The sequence below is a fragment of the Hemiscyllium ocellatum genome, chromosome 10, assembly GCF_020745735.1.
Source record: "Hemiscyllium ocellatum isolate sHemOce1 chromosome 10, sHemOce1.pat.X.cur, whole genome shotgun sequence".
In the NCBI taxonomy this organism is placed as follows: Eukaryota; Metazoa; Chordata; class Chondrichthyes; order Orectolobiformes; family Hemiscylliidae; genus Hemiscyllium; species Hemiscyllium ocellatum.
Window position 1 is genome coordinate 58884602 of NC_083410.1, and position 16948 is coordinate 58901549.

Below are 16948 nucleotides of genomic sequence, written 5' to 3' on the forward strand. Positions count from 1 at the left end.
ACTAGAACCATTTCCCCCTGACTAATGTGCAATTTAGAATAGCCAATTCACCTAACCTGCACATCTTTGGATTGTGGGAGGAAACCGGAGCACCTGGAGGAAATCCACGCAGATGCAGGAAGAATGTGCAAACTCCACACAGGCAGTCGCTGAGGCTAGAATTGAACCTGGGTCCTTGGTTCTGTGAGGCAGCAGTGCTAACCGCTGAGACATCATGCCGCCCCTAAAAAAGTCCTTACTGTCCTGTTTTGATACCATCACCATGATAACTTGTTATGATCTCTCTACATTAATTAGTTTGTACAGTTTTGGATTACTTCTTACTTTGGTTAGGCCCTTGGTATGCAACTCATATTCCTATCATGTATTCAAGCTATTTGTTTTTTTCATCCAGTACCACCTTATTTTTAATCGTTTGTAATTACCTCTCTGCCTCAATTAATCAGATTATACTTCATCCCTTCACTTGCTCTTCAGCTGTTGACATTTTACTCACACCATCTGAGACTTTTGATCACCTGCAGAGACTTACTATTCAACCTGTCAACAATCCATTCACACCATTTGTACAATCTTTTGATCTCTCTGCCTTTAAATCCTGCGTCTGTGTCCTTCTCCTGACTCCACCTTTTGGACTATAACCTGATGTTGTGTGATTTCTGACCTTGTCCACTCCAGTCCAACACTGGCACCCCCACATCATTCCTGCAAATCTGGATAGTAAGGATACCTATGTCAAGCACCATCCTATTGACTACAGTTTTGCCTTCAACACTGTAATCCCAACCAAACTAATCTCCAAGCTCTGAGACCTAAGTCTTCGCTCCACCCTCTGCAACTGGATCCTCAACGTCCTGATCCACAGACCACAATCGGTGAAGATAGGCAACAGCACCTCCTCCATAGCAATTTTCAACACCAGCATCCCGCAAGGATGTGTACATTGGCCCCTACTGTACACAATTGACTGTGTGACCAAATTTCATTCAAAATCCATCTACAAGTTTGCTGATGACACCATTGTTGTAGGCCGGAAATCAAACAATGGTGAGACAGAATGCAGGAAGGAGATAGCGTGCTTGGTGACATGGTGTAAAGATAACAATCTCTCCCTCAGTTTCAAAAAAACTAAAGAGCTGATCATTGATTTCAGCAAGCAAGGAGGAGGGCACTTTCCTATCTACATCAATTGAGCTGAGGTGTAGATGGTCGAGTGTCAAGTTCCTAGGAGTGACGATTGTCAACAATCTGTCCTGGACCACCCACGTTGATGCGATGGTCAAGAAGGTACAACAATGCCTCTTCTTCCTTAGGAGATTAAGGAAATTCAGCATGCCCATAAAGATTCACTCCAACTTTTATAGATGACCCAATAGAAAGCATTTTATCTAGATACATTTCTGCTTGGTATGGCAACTGCTCTGCCCACAACCATAAGAAACTACCGAGAGTTGTGAACACAGCCCAGACCCTCACACAAGCAAACTTTCCATGCATTGACTCTATCTACACTTCCTGATGCCTTAGAAAGGCAGCCAACATTATCAAAGACCACTCCCATCCTGGTTATGGCCTCTTCTAACTCTTCTGTCACCAGAAGATACAAAAGCATAAACACATGTAGTTCTTCCCTGCTGTTATTAGACTTCTGAACGGAGTTCTCAAATTTCAAACCTACTGTTCATCTTGCTTTTTGTGCACCTTCTTTGCAGCGGTAACTTTACATTCCTCGCTCTGTTCAATCACCCTATGATCTTTTATTATGATCTGCCTGTACTGCACGCAAACCAAAACTTTGCACTGTACTTAGGTGCATGTGACAACAATAAATCAAAGCAAATCTTGAACTGCTGCAGACCATGTGTTGTCAGTCAACCCACAATGCCATTAGGGATGGACTTCCAGGATGTTAAACTAGTGACAGTGAAAGGAACACTGATGTATCTCTCAGTCAGGATGGTGAGTGACTTGGAAGGGGATCTTGCAGATAGTGTTGTTCCTATGTATTGCTGCCCTTGTCCATCTAGATAGAAGTCATTGTGGGATTGGAAAATGCTGACTTTCTGCAGTGAATCTTATTGGTAGTACACATTACTGCTGCAGAGCATCAGCAGTGGTGTGATGGAAGATTTGTTGATTTAGTGCCAATAAAGTGGGCTGCTTTGTCCTGGATGTGTCAAGCTTCTTGAGTGTTGTTGAAGCTGCAATCATCCAGGCTAATGGTGAATATTCCATCAGTATTTCTGAGTTTTTGCCTTATCAGTTTTGGGGGTCAGGAGGTGAGTTACTGCTTGCAGTGTTTCCTAGTCTCTGACTTGCTGTTGTAGCCACTGTATTTATATGGTGAGTCCAGTTCGGTTTCTATGCAGTGGTAACCCTGAGAATGTTGATGATGGGGAATTGCATGATGATACTGCCACTGAATGTCAAGAGGTGGTCTTTTATTGGTGATAATCATTACCTGACATTTGTGTGGCATGAATGTTATTTGTCAATTCTTAGTCCAAGCCTGGATATTGTCCAGGTCTTGTTATATTTGGACATGGATGGCTTCAATATCTGAAGAATTGCAAATGATGCTGAACACTGTTCAGTCATCAATAAACATCCCCACTTCAGATCTTTGGAAAGAGGAAATATCATTGATGAAGATGGTTGAGCATAACGTACTGAAAGTATCTGCACCTCTGGCATATAAAGCACATTTTAAACATGATAATAAACTTTTGGAAACTGAATTTTGTTATTTGTGCTTGTTTTGAAACAAAGCTCAAAACATCATTTGGAACAGTGACCTAAATATCTCATTTACCAGAACCATGTAATTCAGTCAAATAGAATTCTGTGGTGTTAGTGAAGAAAATGAATGGAGAAAGTGTATATTTGTTGAGCGTATGACAAGTCAAGAAATTAAATCAAACCTGTAGCTTAATTTTGATTTCATGATAGCAGATTCAAGATTTCAGTTCATGAAGAGCTATCATGAATCTGGGAGGTGGTGGAGAATAGGTGGGATTGCATCACAAAATGGAGGTAAAGAGTTGGGGGAGGTTTAGTTGGTGGCTGCTTTTAGTTACTCAGGAATTAGACTATGCATTTAATAGTCTAACTTTTCTTGAGTGACTATTTTACCTAATTTCATTGGAACTATCCCATGTGAGTGACTTAGACAGAGAATTTTGGAGAAATCCTTGTGTGGAATATTCAATTTCCCGATCAATTCCTTCGAAGTGTGCTACTATGGGGCTTCCATAATGTTCTCACGCGCAACTCCTTTGCTGACATAGTGACAATCTGGCCAGTGGAAAACCTGGCACAAGAGTTATGATTTTGACTGGTTAAATGTGCTGAGAGAATACTGGCAGGCCCAAGAGCACAGCAGGGTGAAAGGAATGAATGAGAGAGCAGTGTGAGAATGAAGCAACAAAAAATAAACAAGAACTGGCTCTGAGAACACTAGGCAGCTGATTAATTGCTTGGAGAGCAAGGAGGTAAGCAGTACTAACTTGTGTGCTCTCAGGGAAGAGCAGCAAAATGAATGACCTTGAGCATCAGAGAGTGAGGAAAAGTAAAAGTAAAACTGTCACAGCACAAGGGTAGGTGCTAATCAGTGAGTATCTGGGCAAGTTTTTAAAATATATAAATTTTAATGTCTTTAATTTATTTCCTTTAAATTTGCTCACAGTCTATTGTATGGTGGTGGGATAATAATTGGTCTGGTTGGATTTGTGCTGAAAATGTGTTGCTGGAAAAGCACAGCAGGTCAGGCAGCATCCAAGGAACAGGAAATTCGACGTTTCGGGCATAAGCCCTTCATCAGGAGGGCTTATGCCCGAAACATCGAATTTCCTGTTCCTTGGATGCTGCCTGACCTGCTGCGCTTTTCCAGCAACACATTTTCAGCTCTGATACTCCAGCATCTGCAGACCTCACGTTCTCCTGGTTGGATTTGTCCCTTTTTTTGGACAGGATGTATCCAGGTAATTTTCCATGTTTCCAGGTAGATCCCAGCGCTGTAGCTGTATTGTACTGGAGCAGCTTGGGTAGGGGTATGGCTAATGCTGGAGCACAAGTCTTCAGTACTCATGCGATAATTCTGTCAGGACTCATAGCCTGTGTCGTTTTCAGTGCTTTCGGCTATTTCTTAATATATAGAGTGAAGTAAAATGGCTGAAGCATGCTATCTATGATGTTGGGGACATCAGGGAGGGCCAAGATGGATCATAAAATGGATTACTAATATTGACAATAATAAGAATAACATTGAATGTACATTCCATTGTGTTGTATGGCACTACCAGATTGCTAAATGGGATAGATTTTGAACAGATCCAGTAATCAAGGTTGACAGTTCCTTGACAGTTCTAACGGATTCATGAATTTTTTTTCCAGACATACAATCTCTACTGTTAACAATTCCAAAGTATATCTGACACCCCTTCACCCAAAGGTATCTGAAACAATCCCACTCCACAATGTCTTGAGACCATACCTGCAGGGATACCTCAGCTCTCTAAAGGAGTACTCTGGCTATCCAAAAAGAAATATCCTAAGAACTGACCTGCCCTATTTCACACACTTTCGACTCTACAAAGCAGGGATACCAAAATGGGCCCAGGTTTCAGCCAATTTGGAAATCCACTCTGTTGTGGTACAAACATAGAAAATCCCTGGACACAGAAGTCCTACCCTTACCATGCTTCTTTTCCAATGTTTGCAGGGCTGTCTCCCAACACAGCCCACACTTCATGTATGCATAGTTCCACAAGACTGATAGCCATCAAAATGATCAGTGTCCTTTTAAATCCTGTTTGTATAGAACCCAGAATGCACAGGACACCTCAGGTTGTTTTCAGTGAAATCTTTTTTAGGTGACCACGATCTACTTTAGGAGTCAGGGTTCCCCTGTGGATCTGGTCAAAGGACACCCTGGGGAGTGTCATGTATCGTTTGCAGAATGAGGGAACTAAGTACTCTTTGGCAGTGGGATGTGATTACAAGATTTTTAAGAACTTACAGAGGTTTATAAAATCATGCGGGGCACAGATAAGGTGAATAGCACAGCTCTTTTCCCCAGGGCATAATTTTAAGGTGAGGGGAGAAAGATTTAAAAGGGACCTGAGGGACAGCTTTTTCACAAAGAGAGTGGTTTGTATGTGGAATGAAGTGCCAGAGGAAATGATAGATGCAGGTACAGTTACAACATTTAAAAGACATTTGGGCAAGTACATGAATAGGAAAGGTTTAGAAGGCTAAGTATCAAATGCAGGCAAATGGGACTTGTTTACTTTGGAAAACTTGGTTGGCATGGACAAGTTGTACTGAAGGGTCTGTTTCTGTGCCTTGTTACTCTACAACTCCATAAGTAAGTTCAAAGATTCACCAATTAAAAAAGTCTATTCAGTGATCCAAAAAAAATCTAGCACAGCAATTTTCAAGGGGTCGAATGAAAGAAAAATGTTTTATTTATTTCAGGGTTGAAAGTGGAGCTTTTATAAAATATGTATGCATTGATATGGTACTAAAATATCTCAAGATATTTAATGTTTGAAATTAGGATTATCCTTCTGGTTGCATGTTCACATGCCCAACATGTCCACTGAAAGGAATAAAGCCAATAATAATACATATGTAATAACCAGGTGCCTTAGAGACACAGATAAGGACATTAGTTCCTTTCAGAGGGTCATTATGGATTTCTCTTATGTACAAAGCAGTGAAAGCTTGATCATTTAAGTTATTCAAGACAGAATTCGATAGATCTTGACGGTCAAGGCAGCCAAGGCCCATGTGGTCAGACAGAAAAATTGAGTTATAAGACCATGTCCAAATCCAACCATGACTTTATTCAAAGACCCAGCAGTACGAGGGGCCGAATAGCCTGCTCCCACTCCTAAATCCTTATGTATCTAAAAACATTTTTTTGACGTAAAGGGAGCAATATCCAGAGAAATGCCGCCTTTAATATTAAGGCCGGCAATATGGTTAACAGAATAACGACGTACTTATACAATATGTCATAATCAGCACTATGACCATGGACTTTCCTGGCTAATGTTCAGAAAGACGACTTCAGATTGGAACCGCACAAGATCATCCCGGGCTTCTGCAATGAGATGACGTGCCTCCCGATTGACGTTGAAAAAAATCAAGTTACTGTCAGCGATGAGGCTCTTTGGTTGTCATGGAAACAGACTTGGAACAGTTTGCATCCGGGGACATGGGCGTCCTGCTGCTCAGCTGAGCCGCTTTCCTTTCGGCTTTGGGAAAATGGAAGAGTGGATGGTGGAGGGAATTGCTGGCTTTCTCAGCAGTTCGTGTTGGACTATTCCAATCACCGATTTCATCGAACAAAACTGTGCAGGTGAGAAGCTATACATTTCCGGTTATTTTCTTTCGTTGGTGTGTATTAAAGATTGTTTTTAGCGGGTTGTGATTTAGGGCTTTAGGCCTTCTGCGATGTGTCAACAGATTTTCTCGGTCACGGTGATGTGCTGCTTGGGGTTAATCTGCCGTTAACGTCGTCTTAATATATGCTGACGTATTTACTCAATCTTAAAGCCTTTACTGCGAACACTGAAATAGCAGATTTTATAGGGGGTCATGGTTTCAGGGAAACTGGGGTAAATACTTGTTTTTTTTATTTCAGTTTTTGATGATGAAGAGGAAAATAAATTATCTTATACAGAAATCCATCAGGATTACAAGGATTTGGTGAGTTCGTTTGTTTGCATCAGTGCAGTTTAGTACAATTTGTGAAATTACCTGTTGCCCCCGACGTTTCAAAAAAGCAAAGTCCCAACAGAATAAATCAGCTGTCAGAAAATAAGTGGCATATATTATGGAAAATGCAGACTTCCTTGCTGAAGTATAAAGATAACTTGGTGAAAATTTCCTTCGGGGCACCAATGGCAAAGACTTCTTGTACTTTAAAATTAAGTACTTATTCAAACTTTTCACTGTGTGCTTTAATCCATTGAAATATTACGCAATCTCATCCCTTAGATTGTGAACTGATTATTGGAAATATTATTGGACAATCCTTTTAAAAATATTACAAATAAAAATAAACATGATAGTGAACTGCAATAGTGACCAAACAATACAGACATGTTTAACCAAAATAGCAGATTCTATGATCATCCTACATTTTTATTTCCTTGTTTCTCACTTCTGACTTTTATAGTTTCTCTCAATTGCCCTGCAACCTTCTGATCTACCTTTAGCTGTTACACTATTTCCAGTAAATTTCTCATACTTCCACTAACTACACTGCTGATCATGTAGCTTCCTTTGATATTGCAAAGAATGTCCTGTTTGATGCTTTCTAAACATCTTCTGCCCCTATTGCAACACTGAAATAATCCTTATCAGAATGCAAAAAATACGCTGTTGTGTGATATCCCTCCTCATCCTCTTGACCAGTGGACAGTCTTCGACATCCACAACAGCCTTCTCGAATGCCTCCCTTCTCTTCTACAAAGTTGAGTGAGGTTCCATTCTTATTCATCCAGTTGTAGCAATTGAATTTACAGCAATGGTTTATTTTCCTACTTTGGAATAGTTACCTTCTGGAGTCTATCCTTAGCCTCTTCTAATTTTACACCAAGTACTGCACATGGATGGTATGATCGAAAATACTATTTCAAATTTTATGTATGTGCTGGTGATATCCAGTTCTGTCTCATTGCTACCTTTCTTATCCTCCTCCACTGCATTGTATAATCTCTGTCATCCAGTGAATTTGATTAACTGAAATTTTCTTCATTTAAGTATTTTTTGTCCACAAAGGGCTCAATGTTCTGGAATTTTCTTGCCGAATGTCTCTCTCAAATTCTGTCCTCTTATAAGAAACTCCTCAATACTGACCAACTCCTCTGGTCACCTGTTCCAATGTCATCTTCTGTTTGTCATTGTTTTGTTGTTATTTAGTCTGTTAAAACTTCTGTGAAGTATCTTCGAACATTTTACAGCTTGGACTTTACCATATAAATATATGCTAATATGTATTACATTATTTTAATTTGATTACTAATATTAAAGCATACTCTCCTGTTTATTTTTCTCCTCATCCTAATGACAGTTTAGATAATAAGCAAATTTCTAAAATAAAAGATTGTTTGGGTGATTTTTTGAAAATAACTAGAAGGACCTGTTATATGAACAGAAATGCTGGAAATATATAACTGCTCAAACAGTATCTTTAAGCAGGAAAGATTCTTCAGATAATAGCTGTTTTTTTCTCTTTATGGTTTTGTGTCAGAATGCCCTAATTTCAAGTATTTCATTTTACACTTCCACTAAAAATCCACTAACAGTAACTTCTTTTTGAAAATACAGTTTTTGAAATGATAAGGTGATTTGTTTTAGTATTTAACTATACATTCTGCAGTTCAATCTCATAAACAAGTTAAATTGTTCATGGTGTAGTAATAGTTAAATAACATAAAATACTTTTCTAGTTAAATTGTGGTACATCTAAGAAATAGAAAATGCTCTAAATACTCAGCTGTTCAGGCAGTGTCTGTGGAGGTCAATTCTTGATAAATTTATTTTGGATAGCCAGGGTAACTCTTCAAAGAGCTGAGGTACCTCTGTACTTATTGGCCCAAGACACATGGATACATGTAGTAATTCTTGATGGGTTGGGGATTCTGGTACTCTGTGGAATTATTAATGTTTCAGGCTTGTGATGATTCGCTAACAGCATTTTGTATTTATAGTTTCAGATTTCCCTCAAAGGACCTATTTTGCTTTTGTATTTGTTAAAAGCTTTTTTTGTGCATTTATAAAGTAAGGATAATTTTTATATCTATATGTTGAACATGTGTTCGTGGACATGACTATAAAAACACACACGTTCTTTTGATGTGTTTATTTTTAACTCGTTAAAAAGTATGCATAGATACTTCAGGGGAAAATTAATAATATTGTTATTCAGCTGTTAAGAATGGGGTCATATGGAGTCATAATAAAAAAAATCCTGCCATTGTATGACAAATCTTTTTGACAATTGTTGACAAGTAGAGGAGCCCTTTGTGACATTTCCTTGAGTTGCCTGGTAGCTAATAGTAAACTTGCAGTGATGTGATCAAAGTAAGGTCAAACATACGAATGAGATTTGTCCTTACTGAGAATACTTGTTCAATAATTGTCTATGCTCTTCACCAAAGTGCTGTTCTTCCCAAGTTATTTTCTTGGCACAATGCACTGCAGTAGATATAGACTGTGCGTTTCTAGCAACTGTAATTAAAAAGAACATCCCACAGCAAATCAAATGAAATTCCCTGCAGTGTAATTTGTTTTATTTCTTTATGAAATTATGTAGACACAACAAATTTCTTGTATATGTTCAATTTTACATAGACCAAAACAGCCATAAACCTAAATGTTAATATGGCAAGTGTCGTATAAAGGTACATCATGATTTTACTTTTATATGCTATGCTCCAATCCAGAAAGTTCTGGCATCCTGCTTTTCCACATTCAGCAATTTACACACATTTATCTTCAGCCTCTACTACTGCGCCACTTATAGAATCCTTTATTTTATATTGCTTATTCTTTTTATTAAAAGTTATGACTCCACTCTACTTTGCTTAAAATTTTATTTGCCATGGGGAGAAGTGATATTGTTGCTGGACTGTTAATCCAGAGACTCAGGTAATGTTCTGGGGTCCTGGGTTCACATGCCACGATGGATCATGGAGTCTACTTAAGTGAACTTGGCTGTCTGTCTGACTTTGTGTGTGTTGGGGGAGGGTAGAATCAAAGACGTTTTGGTTTAAAGCATTGACATTAATCAGTGTACCTTTGTCATTAAACCTTGCTCCACTAAAGCTACTGTCTTATTTATAAAATGTTAATTTTTTAAAGCTACATAAACCTGGTGTCTGGAATTGATTATTCACAAAGTCTGGTTCCAGTTATTTGTACAATTTGTACAACTGGTTAGGAGCCATTAGGGTCAGTTTTAAGGTCATTTGAATGTTTTAATTTTAACCATGTTGTGAAAGCAGGAATAGGAAGGCTGGTTTGATTTGGCCTTCTGTCTTCCTGTCATAACAATATTCTGTGAAAACTGAGAGTCAAAGAGTCATAGAGATGTACAGCACGGAAACAGACCCTTCGGTCCCAACTTGTCCATGCCGACCAGCTATCCCAACCCAATCTAGTCCCCACTGCCAACACTCGACCCATATTCCTCCAAACGCTTCCTATTCATATACCCATCCAGATGCCTTTTAAATGTTGCAATTGTACTAGCCTCTACCACTTCCTCTGGCAGCTCATTCCATACACATACCATCCTCTGCGTGAAAAAGTTGGCCCTTAGGTCTCTTTTATATCTTTCCCCTCTCACTCTAAACCTATGCCCTCTAGTTCTGGACTCCCTCACTCCAGGGAAAAATACTTCGTCTATTTATCTTAAACATGCCTCTCATAATTTTATAAACCTCTATCAGATCACTTATCTGAACCTTTACAGTAAAACTTTAATGAAGATTGTCATGTTTCAAAATTTGAGACTATTTAACATGAAAGAGATTTCTGATTTTCAAGTTTTAGATTTGTGATTTTATGATGGTTTCAAGATTTCAATTTCTTCATCAAGATACAACATCCTTTTTAAGTATCTTGATAAGTAGGCATATTCCATTGAAAAAACATGACAATAGATATTTTTATGAACTTGCAAGCTATTAAGCCACCATTAAAATTCTGAGTTTTAATAACATTTTATATTAGTGCAAATGATTATTCTTTTAGATGATTCAAACCAGTGTCAATATTTGACATGTGAAACTAGGGCAATCCACGCCAGTAATCTCAATTGAAGTTGTTTTGAAGGCGTCAAATGTTAAGTTTAACAGCACACCGTCAAAAAGTGTAATGCTGGAAAAACACAGCTGCTCAGTCAGCACCTGAGGAGCAGGAGAATTGACATTTTGAGCATAAGCTTTTCATCACACTGGCCAAGAAGCAGTCAATCAATCAATACTTGACGTTGGTACACATCAAAAGAAAGAGGGAAACCATTAGATACAAAGATAATTGCACCATTCAGTTATTTATGGCTTTGGTAGGTTCACAGTAATAGCTGTGTTCACTAAGAAGGTGGTATTTGCTTGAGAAAAGCTTATTTATTTATTATTAACCTGCATATAACTTAATCTGCCTTTTCAATGGTAGCTGTCATTTTTGAAATACTATGATGTAAGTGTCAAAGCAGTTCAGTTCTTTTTCCATATTGCAACATCACAAGTTTCAATTCTCTTAGCAATACAGATAACTCTGCATTATTGACATTTAGGTTGAATTTTTATTATTGTGCTGAGGAAGTATGAAGTAAGGAGCCTGAAATCAAAAGTCTTGCTCCTGAATATGACATTTCCCATTTTCTTGGCGACAGCGATGGAATCAGGCTGGGAATTGCGCATGTAAAGCACATGGTTGGGATTATGACTCATGTGGATAGAAGATTGTTTTCTGCTGGCCAACCAGACAGGTTATAAAAATGATCATTGTCTGATTGACAAGATGTAATGCATGGAAGTCCTTGCTGGGCTTCAACTTCTTAAAATTTATCTCAATACTTAGATGAGGGAAGGGAAGGTACGGTGGCAAAGTTTTCTGACGATACAAAACAGGTAAGAAATTATGTTGTGATGAAGAAGAGGTGACTCATTGAAGTGTATAATATCCTGACTGGCCTTGACAAAATGGATGTAGGGATTATATGACTTGTGGGTAAGTTCAGAATGGGGAGTCATATTTTAAAATTAGGCACCTCTCTTTTAGGGCAGAGTTAAGGAGAAGTTTTTCTATCAAAAGGTAGTGTCAATTTAGAACTCTGAGCCCCAAAGTAGTGGAGAAAAGATTGTTTACTATTGTTTTTAAGGCAGAGATAGATTTATTCCTTTACCTAACAAACATCTCAAACTGTTGGAGTAATATGGTAATTTGAAATTCAAAACACAAACAGATCAGCCATGATCTTATTGAACTTTGGAGAAAACTTAAGTTGAGAAGGCTTAAATTATCTCCTTCTGCCCCTATTTCATACATTTGTACGCAAGTTTTATGGAGGCAGCTGACCACTGAATTAGGATTTTGGCAATGCTATAGCAGGGAACCTGAAATGTGCACATAGAGCTGTTTAAGAGCATGTCTAAATTTTGTGGGTTTGATTGGATAGCCACATAAAAACCTCTATGGATATGGTCCTGAGATTCCTTTGCAGAAGGTGTCTAGTATACTTTGCAGTGACAGGTACTCTTTGTGGGGAATTAAGGTACACTTAAAGGGTTGGGTAACTTTGTGGTGGAGGACATTTGGTTTCTAATCGATTATTAATAGGAGAGAAGATTGTACTGTAAAATGTGTGTAAACGCCTGTCAGATGTGTCAAGGGCTGTTGAGAAGTATGAGAACTGAGTGAGAAGAAGTACAAAAGTATATTTTATAAATGAGAAATATTTTTCTCAATGTAGTCTGCATTATGGAATTTTAATATATAGAACTTTTTTTTTCTTTTGTGTGCCCTGGTACAAATAGATGCTGGCTGATTTGCCATGGTGAAGGGGGAAAGGATAGTAGGAAAAAACACGCATTGGCTTGAGTAGACAGTAAGTTAGGGGATATGAGGTAGTTTGTGGGATGAGTTCAGGAGCATAGGATGATGTAGGTGGTTTGAGTTGCCATAGAAAATGGGTAGAAGGGTAGCAAGGATATTAAGCATTATGGAAATGGATAGAAAGCATTATGTTGGCATTGATCAATATTGGGCCTGTTTGGAGGCGATGGGGATATGGTGCAGAATAATTTTTTTTTGTTTTATTCTTTTTATGGATAAAGTGCTGGAGTCTGCAGGTAGACTTTCTGCCTAATCCACCTTGCAACCTTGCAGTCCCCTCAATTTTTGCCTGATTTCTAACCCCAACTTCTAATGCAACAGTCCAATTTTGAGGTCGGTCTGGACCTAAAAAACAAGACAGTGTTTTCTGTCTTTCTTAAACTTAATATCACTCAAGAAAAGTTAAATAATTATAAATGTGCTCTGATTCATGGCAACTGAATTAAATTAAACCATTGACTTACCACTGACACCCCACAACTAAATTCCCCACCAATTCTTGACATTCCTCGATCTCTGACACTCACTAGCCTCAACCCGACACTGCTACTATTCATCGCTTTACACTGATCACCCAAACCTCCTGCTCTCCCTGACCTGGCCGGACCCACCCCTCTATGATTCAACATCACAGGACCTGACACTCCACAAACTCGAAACCAAAACGCCACACCCAAATCTGACCTAACACTCCCAGTCAAACTTCATACCCATCCATTTAACTTGGACCACAGGCACCTTGTCCATTTAGTCTCTAAAGCCTCCTTTCAGTTTAGCACCCTATCCTCTTACCCTCCTGCACCTTAGCCTCTCCCACTCACCTCCAACCCTAACCCTCACTTAACTTACATACTTGCCCAGCAGACACTTTGAAAGCTACTGTAAAAAGGCATTTAAATTCTACAAAAATGGGCACTCAGTGCTGTAAAAGCACGTGTGGTTTTTATGCGATTTATCTCCTGTGTTGGATTTGGGAATACTTGGACAGGTTGTAATAGAAGGCCCTTATTTAGAAATCTCCAGTCCAGAAATTATCAAAATGTAAGAGTTTTTTGTTTAATCCTATCAACATCAGGAATAAAATTTCTAACCCTGATTAGGATTTTGGGCCACTACTCACAACGTTTGATGACTTATTGGTAACTAGTAATTTTCTTGTTACCTTTCAATGCTAAGAATGATGCACCAGGGCTCAGTACTGGAACTTCAAATGTTTTATTACTTAAATAAATTATTTGATGAAAGGCCTGAAGATATGGTTGCTGAATTTGCTGATGACGCAAAAATAGATAGGACGGTAAGTTGTGAAGAGCACTTTCAGATATTAAAGAGGAATATAGATGGGTTAAGTGAGTGGGCAAAGATTTGGGAAATGGAATTAGGGGAAGGATGGAAATCCACAAGTGCTACTGGCCTGGGCACTTCACCCACGCACAGCAGGCCCACTGCCCAGTCTCCAACCTCCAGTCTCTAACAATTGCTCTATCCTGGCTCCTGACCTGCATACATCAGCTCCGCCCTAACTAATACATAGTGACCCTGCCCTGTCCCAAGTACAGCAGCTATCCTTGAACCGGAGGACCACAGCTCCATTCCCTGCTGAAACACAGGGCCCTCGTACCCCAGATATTGGACCCTCTATCCAGGGTTTTAAATGGAGTAAATCTGGAAAAATGTGAACTTGTTCATTTTGCAAAGAAGAATATAAAAGAAACATTTTATGTAAATGTCGAGAGATTGCAGAGCTCTGAGATGTAGAGGAATCTGGGTGGCCTAGTGTGCAAATTGCAAAAGGTATGCAGATACAGCAAGTAATTAAGATAGAAAATAATGTGTCACTGTGAGGGGAATTGAAGACAAAAATAGGGAGGTTATGCCTCAGATACGTAGGGCGTTGATGAGATCAAATCTGAAATACTGTGTACAGTGTTGGCTTCTTTATTTAAGGATGTGAATACTTTGGAATCAGTTCAGAGGAAGTTAGCTAGCATGTACCATCAGCAAATGATGTAGCATTTTCTAATTGTGGAATGGACAGGTTGTCTAATGAGGAAAGGTTGTTCAGGCTAGGTTTGTATTTGCTGGAGTTTAAAAGAATATGAGGCAGCTTTGTTGAAACAGATAAGATCCTGAGAGGTCTTGATAAGGTGGTGCGGAAAGGATATGTTCTCTTGTGGGAAAGTCTAGAACTGTGCATCACTGTTTCAAAATAAGAGCATTCCAATTAAAACTGAGAAAATGATCACTTTCTTTCTCACAGGGGGTTATGCATCTTTGGAATGCCCTTCCTCAAAATGTGACAGAAGATAGTATTTTTAAGGCTGAGGTGGATAGATTCTTGATGATTAAGGAGGCGAAAGTTTAATTGGGATAGATGGAAATGAGGAGTAATCAGATCAGCCTTGGGTTAATAGGTATAAAGGATACGTTCACTTTTTATTGGTATCTAATTTCTTTTGCCAAAATGTAAGAATTAAACAATTTTGCAAGTTTTGTGCTGTGGAATTTCCATTAAATTTACAATAAAAATACTTGTCTTTCTTGTTGAAAATGGTATTTCCTTAAAAATCAGTTTTAAATGATCAAATGAAAGATGTTGCACAGTGTCAATCTTCCAGCGATCATCTATAATTCAAGTCCATTTCACACAATTAGAATATGCTACGTCATTTGCTGGAAAATTAATGGCATGCTAACTGCCATTGCTTTTTTAAATGTGTGCATCAGCTGGTAAACTTAGGGGACTATTAGACAGTTCGTGAGTGTGAATCTCCAGAACTTCTGATGGTTATGTGCTGATCTGTTTTTTGTTACTTGATGCTGGCTTGTAGACTCTCCTGCCCGACAATTGGAGAACATTCTTGAGCCACCTAAAATGTTTAGATTTCACTCAGGCATCATTTGGAATTTCCTGGTGAGCACATCTGCCTTTCAAGTTCTGTTCCTGTGATACCTGTCTTAATATCCACTTATTTAATCAAGATTTAATCTCACCTTTTAACACTTGTTTGGTTTTAGCTTGACATAAATTTATTTCTAATAGCACATCATGCAATACCTTTGAATATTTTTCTGTGTTAAAAGACAATGCAACAGATCCTGGTGAAAAAATAATTGATCTGCAAGTTCAGATGGCTAAGGGACATACCATGAGTTTATGAATCTTTACACTTGGCTGATTGACTTCCATCACTTCACTATTTGCTTTGCACAAGTGACACCTCATCCTTGACCTCCCTATTATTTTTAAGAAGTTTCTGGATTTGTACAGTAATTTCCTATCAAAGAAGTACATTATTTTGTCCTGAACAATATCAGGTTGCTGCTGTTCTCTTAGCCTAACTCTCATGCTTACATATGCAGAGTCTTGCATTACACTGCTGACATGTGTTCTTCACATGGCGAGAGATGAGGTGAAATTGTGTCTGGTTAATTGCTAGCCTCTAACTTAGAAGTGCAGGCCTCCATTTTAAAGGGCATCACAAAGTTAGTCTCTCGATGCTGATGAAACCTAAAGTACTGATGGTGCCTGATTCAGCCACAGAGATACAAATTAATGACAAAGTTAGGTATTGGCATTTTGTCTTGTTGGGATTAAGCATCTCTTGGAGAAGCGGTGCTAATGTAAATGGACACTTACCTGGTCAGGAACTTCCCAAGTACTTAATGCTGTGAGGTTAACAAATTTGCTAAGGTGAACTGCCTCTGTATTCATGATGATAAAGTTCTATGTAGATCACACCATTAACACCTGGACCTATTCCCAAGGAGGTCTCCCTCTTTTTATTTTGGTGGCATCTCTATCTGAGGTGACAGGCTGCCCTTTGTCATCTCATTATCTGATAAGGTGGCTGCTTTGGCAGCCTCTGAACCCTCAGTTTGAATATCTCTTTGCCTCTGTCATATTGTGCATCAAGTTACCACCATGCTCAAAACTCTTTCTGCTGAGTTCTAGAGTGTTGCTCACTGCATTTTCAACACCAATACTGACTTGATATCGGTCCTTGTCTGCAAGTGGCTAATGTTGTAGCGACATTGCAACTTTTTTGCTGGTTGCCACAAGGAAGTAAACAGCCCCTTTCTTAATGGGTATCCTTTACCCCAATAGCCAGCCATTGATCTGAGGCTGAGGTCGCCAGAGCTAGTGTAGGTCTCACCAACCAAAGAGTACATCATTGAGGAAGTTGGTTGCATAGAAATTGAGGGCCATGGTGACCTTGAGTGCAACAGTTGGAGTACGGAGATCAAGTTAATCAAGGTGCAATGTCTTCCTCCACCATCTCTAATATCTCTAATTATTTCTATTTTACCT

At 38.9% G+C, this 16948-nt stretch overlaps 1 protein-coding gene across 3 annotated transcripts in view; it reads left to right on the forward strand.

Moving 5' to 3' along the window:
* Window positions 1–6150: 6150 nt before the first annotated feature.
* Window positions 6151–16948, forward strand: part of cfap36 (cilia and flagella associated protein 36) — a 117541-nt gene continuing 106743 nt past the window's right edge. For all 3 annotated transcript variants that reach the window (XM_060830946.1, XM_060830947.1, XM_060830948.1), the window contains exons 1-2: window positions 6151–6364; window positions 6650–6714. In XM_060830946.1, the coding sequence (XP_060686929.1) occupies window positions 6166–6364; window positions 6650–6714 (264 nt within the window). In that variant the 5' untranslated portion in view covers window positions 6151–6165. The remainder of the gene's footprint in view (window positions 6365–6649; window positions 6715–16948) is intronic.